The sequence below is a fragment of the Sinocyclocheilus rhinocerous genome, unplaced genomic scaffold (assembly GCF_001515625.1).
Source record: "Sinocyclocheilus rhinocerous isolate Xijiao unplaced genomic scaffold, SAMN03320098_v1.1 scaffold786, whole genome shotgun sequence".
NCBI classification, from domain to species: domain Eukaryota; kingdom Metazoa; phylum Chordata; class Actinopteri; order Cypriniformes; family Cyprinidae; genus Sinocyclocheilus; species Sinocyclocheilus rhinocerous.
The window spans coordinates 566,230-575,460 of NW_015661881.1; the positions used below are offsets into that span (position 1 = coordinate 566,230).

Sequence of the window (9,231 nt, forward strand, 5' to 3'; positions counted from 1 at the left end):
TAGGGCTGCACGATAAATCGCATGCGATATTTAATGCGCAGAGATTTACCGCTGATTACAGAACCGGCTTTACTGATAAGATGCGCCTTAAATATCGCATGCGATTTATCGTGCAGCCCTATTTTATACAATAATAATTTTGTGAAATGAATAAATGCATAATAATCGTCATAATCGTGAAATCGTGATTATTTCTCAGACAATAATCGTACCAACAAAATCTATAACCGTTGCATCCCTACTATCAACTAACATTTTGAAAATACGAACATTTTCATGAATTCGAAAGTTTACGTCAGAATGGCTTTACGAACGATTTACACAAAAATTTGTTCTGCTCGTGTTTCATGAATGAGGCCCATTGTCACCATCTTTTTTACTTTTTTTTCCATTTTTTAAGTACACAGATATGAATAGGACTATTTTATGCTCTTTACAACATAAATAAAAAATTCCGCAAAAGATTCTCCACAGCAGCATTCAAAAGGGTGGTGAATTTGGCAACACAATTTGTATTTACACTAATTCCATGTTAGTTAAGTTTTATCTAGTTTAGAGTGTTGTAATGACTTTTTAGCTATGTATAGCACTGCTGAAAGAGAGCTACTGAATGCCAGTAGAGACCTCTATGAATCTAGAAATATTAATTGCTCACTATGGATAAATGTTTTGATATGTATCTGCACTTTGATATTCATCAATGCACAAAAATGAAAAAGTCTTGCTCTGAGAATCAATTCAAGTATAATACCTGCAGTTCTACATACACAAAGTTCTTTATTGCCATCTACAGAATAGTTCCATTAAGAACCTTTTTAATCCAAGGAATTCCACAAAAGGCTCTTAAAGGGGTCATATGATGCTTTTTTAAAGATCATTATTTAATATTCTTCACATTAAAAACAAAAATGGTTCTTTTAAGAACTGTTCTTTAGGGAAGCAAAAGTGGTTCTTCTAGGTTCACTGCATTTATTATCTCTTTATACTTTTATTTTAAATGTGTATTAAACTCTGGGGGATCTATACGTGCTTTCATACCATGAGTTGAAAGTGCATATACTGTGGAGCAGAAAAAATGCTCTTTTCATCTCGTTGAAGGTCAGAGGAATAAGATCATTGAACATGTTCCTCCCATGCCCTCTGGGAGGGTTATATATATGTTTATATATTTTTTTGTTTTATTGTTCACAAACAAGACTGTGTGAAAAAAATTGGTGTCGAATTTATTTTGAAGCAATTTTCACTCCGAATTTGCTTGTAAATTTTCACTAATAATTACTAAGAAACGGCAAGTAACATTAAAATAAATGTGAAATTTTGAAGTAAACTTTTGAAGAAATTATGAAGACTGAAATGATCATTTCTTGTGAAAACAATCTTTATTTTATTTACAAATTCAAAAAATAAACTTTGTAGTGTATATAAGGTGATTACAAACTGAACACACAAAGGTCTCTTAATTGGACAATATGCAATATAAACACTCCTACTGAAGGTAGCGTTTTTCAGCTTTCAGACACCGCCAGTGCAGATGTGCTCAAGAGTATGTGTTTGTGTATTTGAGACAAAAAAAATCGTGATTCTCAATTTATCCAGAATCGTGTAGCTCTAGTCCTGTGTTTTGTTTTTGTACTTGAGTGCAATACATTTTGGTTGAAAAAATGAGAATCGTGTAAGAGAATCGTGATCTCAATTCCCATGGAGAAAAACCATCAATCACATTTTAGCAAGAATCGTGCAGCCCTACCTCACAATACAGACAGAGTGCAGAAAAAACATTCTGTAATTATTTTTCTAATTAACAGTTGCCTGTGTACTCTGCTATCAATGCAAGAGCAGTGAAATGATATATTAGTGTCAGAGTGCCACTGTTGTCATGCAACAGCTTTAAAGAATACCTGTTAGGTTTTTCTGAGAATCTGCTTTAACCCTGTCATAAGGTTAAAGTCCCTGCCTGGATTAATAGGTCTATTTATGAACCTGATATGAACAGATGTTGAAATGTCATTAATGTGACATTAAATGTGCTAATGTGAAAAGACCTGCTTACAACAAACTACAAATAAAGCACAGTCTCCCAAGGCTGGCTTTGTCACACAAGAGCCATGTGTTGGTCATATTTTCATTGGAAATTTAATTAGAAAAATGCAAGCAATTAATTGCTGGCATAACTAGCTCACCAATTTGAGGACGTGTTTTATTAGCATTACATAGTGGACCACATCTTGTAAAATCATGCCTTTACTTACATTTTTGCAAAACTCCATATATACCTGCATACAATTCACTGCAGTTTCCAGCTGCAATGAACACTAGCTGCTGTAAAATGGCAACAACTTTTCAAACAAATTATGATTATGTGGGAAGATTATTTTACCATTGTGCATGATTTGTAAAGTAATACATTTTAACATTTGCATCACATAACCATCCCCATATGTATGGCTTTGTGGACATAGTAAACTTGCTCGGTAGCTCACCTGGTACAGCACTGCACTTGCAATAGCATTAACCTATTTGCCAATGGACATTGCCAGATACTTGTTCATCTGTTTCAGATAGAACTTATTGTGCCACTCACTAGATATTTCACATGGAAGTGTCGCAAAATGTGCAAGAAGCAATGTAATATCATTTTGCAGAAATGCCATCACAGGCAAATATTTCCAATGAGCCTGGGTTACATAAAATGCAAACAGCCTATAATAAACAACATTTTAATTGTCTTTTTAAAGTGGTTTATGGCACATAAAAGTAGCAGATTATACATACAAGTAATTGGAAATGGATGTGCTAAATGATAATGAAAAAAAAATCTTCCTCTTTAGTCCCGAAAGATCATTCATGAACACTAAGTTGCGAAAAGGGCTTGAAATTCTTGGATAATTTATATTCTTCTGAGTCATCATCCATAACTGTAGTGCTTTAACTGTGGACAGTGAATTAATTATTTTAAAGCAGTCATAGGATGCCAAAAAAGACATTAGACAGACATAACATTTATTAAAGGGGTCATATGATGCTGCTAAAAAGAACATTATTTTGTATATTTGCAATTTTTTTAATGTAAGAACGTGTCATGCATGAACATCCCTTAAATGCAAAGCCACAAAATGTAACCCATTTAACTGTAAAGGTTAGAGAAAATGTGAAAAATGGCCACATAAAGTCAAACAAGGGCTTGAAAAAAAATTTACTTCAGTTTAATTCAGATACTAAAACCATCTAACTTCTCCTTTTGACAAATATTTTCCAAACACATCTATGTAAGACTGTTTAACTAATAACATCAAAAGCACTGAGATGATGAATGAATTAACAGACTTAAATGCCTTCAGAACCCAAAAAAAATAAAAAATAGGAGTTTGTGAGAATAAATAGATAGTTAGTAATACAAGACCCTATTAAAACTCAATGATAAATCCATATAAATGATTCATACTGTACAAAGTTAAAGATTCCTCAAAGTCAACAAAAATGTTTTTTTTTTCTATAAGGAGCAGATATTATTGCTTTGGCTATGTACAGCAGACAGAAAAACGTATATGGACACTAAAAATATATAATTGCACAGATGATAAAATATCAAAGTGGCATCAGCAAACAAAAATAGCCAGAGTTATTCTCTAAACTAACTTTGTGAGCCATTTCTGCGATGACTTGCAAACAAACTGGCATCAGAGATTTTTTGTGGATGTCTTTAGTCAGTTCTCCTCAAGTTCACATAGGTGTCCTATCACAGTAACTACAGGTGTAGACAATCACATTAACTTTTAATATCATTCAAATATTATGACCACAAAGTTTTTCTTGTGAAATAATCTGATTAAAAAGTGTGCTTAATTATGCTGTCTTTCTTTTAAATAAATGCCACTTGGTTTGATATTGTGATCCAAGTACATTCCTTTCAGGTGTGGAACATCAATTTTATGGTTTTACATGGACAGTCTTTTTAATACATATTATACTTAAGGTTGCTTAAGGTTTTAATTCGCCGCAGACTCCATGACTGCAGCTGCTTGGAAATGAATAATGTAAAATTTAATATTACTGTACAGATGCCATCTCTCAAAAGACCACTCTTGTTTTTCTTAAAAATATTTCTAAGAACACTGTTGACTGCACAAGAGAATGAGTCAGATATCTTCCCTGCTTTCATACTGCTATTGGCTATATTGACATAACATGCCTTGCTGTTCAACCCAGGGTCTGCAAAATTGATCTTTGGGGGGATTTTCATCACAAACAGATGACGTAGAATATATTTTCTCAGCTGAAGAGTCATCATGATTGCTTAGTGACATTTAGATTTTTCACTGGTATTTCCATGGATTCTTCAGCTTACTGAGATAAACAAAAAAGCTTTGGAAAAAAATGATATGCATATACTGCATTGGCTAAAAAGCAAGAAATGGATTGGCTATACAGAGCACTGAGACTGTACCACATATAGCCATACAATCTATTTGCTTATTGCAAATTATTCAAAGGTTGAACCAACAAAATAAGTCAAAACAAAGGTGGGGATCCTTCAAGCTTACAAAATATATATTCATAAAAGTATACATTATTTCAACAGCATCTTCAAACAACGTTTTAGTGACCATAACAGTCAAAGTGGCTAAAAAGTTAGATCAACAAGACATACGTGTTGTCATTATCAACTTATTATAGATTTATTTTATATTTAAAATGTCTATTTGCCTGTTAACAAACTGTTCTAGGGCGACAAGATGCAGATGAGAATGAGCCAGGTGATGTCATTACCGCGTGCCAACAACAAACGAAATCCTGCACATTAATAATAGAATAGGCCTATTTTATTGATAGTTGCCATATCGTCAAACTGTAATCTCACCGCTAATAGTCAACTACTTAAACAATTCAGTTCAGGACACATCAATCATTCTGTCTGAGGGGAAGCTCATTTGTCTAATTTAGTATCGCAACAGGCCAATGCCTGATTGACGAACGACAAAAAAAAAACAGAAAAATTAAATTGTGGTACAACAATTAACCAGCAGCATCGACTCAACACACAATAATCATATACAGCTTAAAAAACCCGCAGATTATGTAGGCAGGCGCTGAAGAGAGTAAATAAAAATATGTGACAACATTACCTCATGATGCTCTTGATGGAATATAAACAAAAATCCAAAAAATAATCCATATAATCCAAAATGAAACAGGAAACTCCCAATTAGTTGAAGTGTAATTACCATAACCTTGTAAAAACAAAGCTGTATTCATACAGTCAAATTATACGTTGGCTTTAAAACCATAAAATTAACAACTTATATTAATATTACTATATAAAAATATAACTATAATTAGCAAACGGAGTCTTTCGTACGCTTGGAGTTTGTTTAGGCCTAACGTTACTTCTGTCTCTTTGAGAGCAATCGCTTGTTTGTTTCCCTAACAAGTCACTAACATAATAAATGAAAATATATACATTTGAATATACTTTTCATGCATCATTTTGAACATCATTTTTGGGCGTTGATCTTTATGTTGTGTTGAATTTACATCCACCTGTGCAGGCCTGCGTAATGCACGCGCCTCCTGACGTAAGCACGCTGGCACGCTATATGAGAAGTCCTGCGTTTAAACTATGTGTATGTGTGTGTGCTAAAATAATCGCTTGGAGATCAATTTGCTATTTTATATTCTGCTAATATTTCAACAGTAATTTAAATAAAATGATTTTAATTCGATTTAAAGTTAGTCAAATAAAATAATCAACAACAACAACAACAAAAAGATTATTTTAGCCATTTAAAATAGAAAATTCTCGGCATTTACCAGGTTGCCAAACACAATTTATTCTACTTTGGCTGGATGAATGTAATGTTATATTATCTTATACAGTACAGGTGAAGATACAATGTTACAAGTCTCTAAAATCATAAATGAAACACAATCTTGCTATTTAGATTTTTACTTTTTTAACACTTATTTTTTTCCCAGCCATTCTCTCCATCCTGGGCAACGCAGCCGTCCTGGTAACAGCCACCTGGCGTCACAGTATTCTCAAAGCTCCTGAGCTCCTCACAGTCAATCTGGCTGTGACTGACATTGGTATGGCTCTCAGCATGTACCCGCTCTCAATCGCCTCTGCCTTCAACCACGCCTGGATTGGAGGTGACCCTTCCTGCCTGTACTATGGCCTGATGGGTATGATCTTCAGCGTGGCCAGCATCATGACCCTGGCCGTCATGGGGTTAGTGAGATATCTGGTGACAGGAAACCCTCCGAAATCAGGTGCTGTGATGAATCCATTAAGGCCTAAATGACATTTAAAAACAGGATTTTAAAATGTAAAAACATTCATTAGTTTATTGATTCAGCATTTAATTTAATTTCATTGTTGTTGCATCTAAGAACATTGGGTTTTGGGACACAAAAGGTCAACGTGTGTTTAATGAACCATATTGTTTTTCTTGGCAATAATAGTGGAAATGTTCAGTAGCTTTTATGTAGCCAAGATTTTAAAGTTTGAGTCCATACCGCTTGACTTTCAAACTAAACCCAGACTAATAAATATTCACTGTAAAAAGTGTAGCAACTAGCCCAAGTCTCTTCTACAAAATGTTTCATTTTATACAGAAAATTTCTAAAAAAAATAAAATAAAAAAAAACGAATATAAATGTAAATGACAATGTAATCACAGTTATACAATCAAAATCAGAGAGATGAAACATCTTTGTGTTTTTGAATGTTTCTATTGTTTAATCAAGAAAGCAGAATTATCACAAATGGCAGGAAGCCACAAATAATAACTTTGCCACCACAAATGCCAGGACTCACAGAATTTAAATGATGAAAGAAAAATAGATTTAGAGCTATCTACAACAACAACAACAAAAAAAACAAAAACAAAAAAACAATCTTTTCTTTGTATTGTGATGTTCATCGAAGTGAAACAGATTATTGAAAAAGAAAAAAAATGTAAGACGGAGACTCGGTTCTGTCCATCAGTTGCTGATTGGATGGTAACAGATTTATACGCTCTTGCAGTAAACAGTAATTTTCAATAGGTATTTGCATGTATTCAGATTGACAACAGACTGTATAAACTTTCCAGAAAAGGTTTCTTGTCTAAATAGGCAACTTGCATTGAATTCTGTCCTTCTCGAACTTTTGTGCATTTACAGTACCGTACAACACACGCTCAGCCTACAGAATGGCCCATTTTAGGAGTGGTTGAGAAAATATTGCATGATTTATCATCCAGAATGAGTTTTTGAAATGTTCTATAGTACCTGTATGTAGACTCTTTATATATATTTTAATTGCTTATTAATTTGTACCCAAACCGTAACTGCTTATTTGCTCTCGAAACACAAGGAACATCTATCCATGAAATCTTTAATGATGCATGAAAAGGTCAATGGAGAATATAGACAAGCATAATGATGGTTCATCTGAAATTTGAGGGATCTATTTAAACCCAATTGTTTTCCAATTAGACAGTTTCTCGTTGCTCTGTTTTTCTTTTCATTTTCAAATTACCAACCTGTTAATTGCCTTCACATTGCCTCTCCAATTTATAAAGAAACTCTAAATATGGAAAAATAGGTTATTGGCAGTGGGAATTACTTGAGGATTCTTCAGATGTCTTTCTACGCATGGCTAAACTCTATTTCTAAACCTCTACATGTTTGATAAAAACTCTAAAGAATGAGCTTTCCCCTATGAAGAACAGCATCAAATAACTTTTTCTTATCTCTCTGTTCCAGGTAGCAAGTTTCAAAGAAAAACGATCAGTATATTGATCGGTGTGATCTGGCTGTATTCTCTGCTCTGGGCATTGTTTCCTTTTCTGGGATGGGGAGGATATGGGCCGGAACCCTTCGGTTTGGCCTGCTCTGTGGACCGGACCGGGTACCAGCACTCCTTAAATGGCTCTTCGTTCATTATGGCTTTGGCCATCCTGTGCACCCTGATCCCATGTGCGGTCATCCTGTTCTCCTACACTGGCATCGCCTGGAAGCTCCACAAGGCCTATCAGTCCATCCAGACCAATGATAACCTTCCCAACTCTGGGGCCATTGAGAGGAAAGTCACCCTGGTAAGGGATATCCGAAATTGCACACAAAAATGTTAAGAGCTTTCTTGAAATTGCCAGGCTCCAATCTGACTGGCCAGCTTCACACAATTTCCGAGCTCTGGGATGTACTGTACAAGCTTTTATAAGACCACTGGAAAATAAAGTGAAGTTTGCAACGATATAAGGTATCATTCATCTACATAGCACAAATGGTGTGGGACAAGTTACGCATCAAAATTTTATGGGTTTGCTCAAATTTCTAACACTAATTATGAGTACTTTGCTCACATTTACCGTTTTTTGTCAAAATCTAGTCATTTAAATAGGAAACCATGCAATCTGGTAAATCTACGTAGGGGCAAAATTCTGCAAGTTGGTCACAAATTTGCCATAATGGCCAAGACTAACAGAAAACTACTTGGTTTTAAAATGTGAGCTGTTGACTAAATAATAAACATCTTTTGTCTGCGAAATTTAGTCAAAATAGCCTTAATATTCCCTTTAGTGAGCATAGCTATCAAATATTTGATTTCTGAAGTTTTCAGGACAAATATTGTTTTGAATGCATTCTTTCTTTATAAATGTCCTTCTAGTTGACAGTATGTACAGTAAAATTATGGCTAGGGTTTTTTTAAATTTCTTTTAAAGGACAAGTTTGATGTTTCTCAACCAGCTTTGTATTATTACAGTGTCGTGGTATATGTAAATGACTGTCGGGTAGATGTAACTGAGAGGCCAGGAAGGAGTTAGGAAGGCTCAGTACAACAGGGTAAATTTCCAGTTGCTCACATTTATTAGAGACATGCCACCAATCAGTGATGATTTGTGAGTGTCAGCCAATCAGATCCAAGGAGAGAAAAATAAACAAAGTAACAAAAGTAAAACAAAATAAACACTGAAACTACAAAACACCAAGAAAAATGCTGTCAGCAGCAAAACCTACAGCTTAAAACCACTTGCAGGAGTATTTCATTCAGTGTATACACATCTCACAGCAGACATACACTTCAAGTCAAAACAGTTTCAGCCTTCTGCCCCCACCCAACTACAAACACACTGATTAAATAGGCTATTTTCCCGCCAGACATTAATGGCACAAGCCAATCATGGGGGAGCACATATCACAATGTACATCTCACAGAACATTTCCTCAAAACAGAAATACAAAATAAAA

The 9,231-nt window shown here is 34.5% G+C and overlaps 1 protein-coding gene across 1 annotated transcript in view; it reads left to right on the forward strand.

The window, feature by feature from the left end:
- The window catches only part of opn8a (opsin 8, group member a), a 16,741-nt gene that overhangs the window by 2,889 nt on the left and 4,621 nt on the right, over window positions 1-9,231 (forward strand). The window contains exons 2-3 of the mRNA XM_016536435.1: window positions 5,974-6,267; window positions 7,747-8,078. Of these exons, the coding sequence (XP_016391921.1) occupies window positions 5,974-6,267; window positions 7,747-8,078 (626 nt within the window). The remainder of the gene's footprint in view (window positions 1-5,973; window positions 6,268-7,746; window positions 8,079-9,231) is intronic.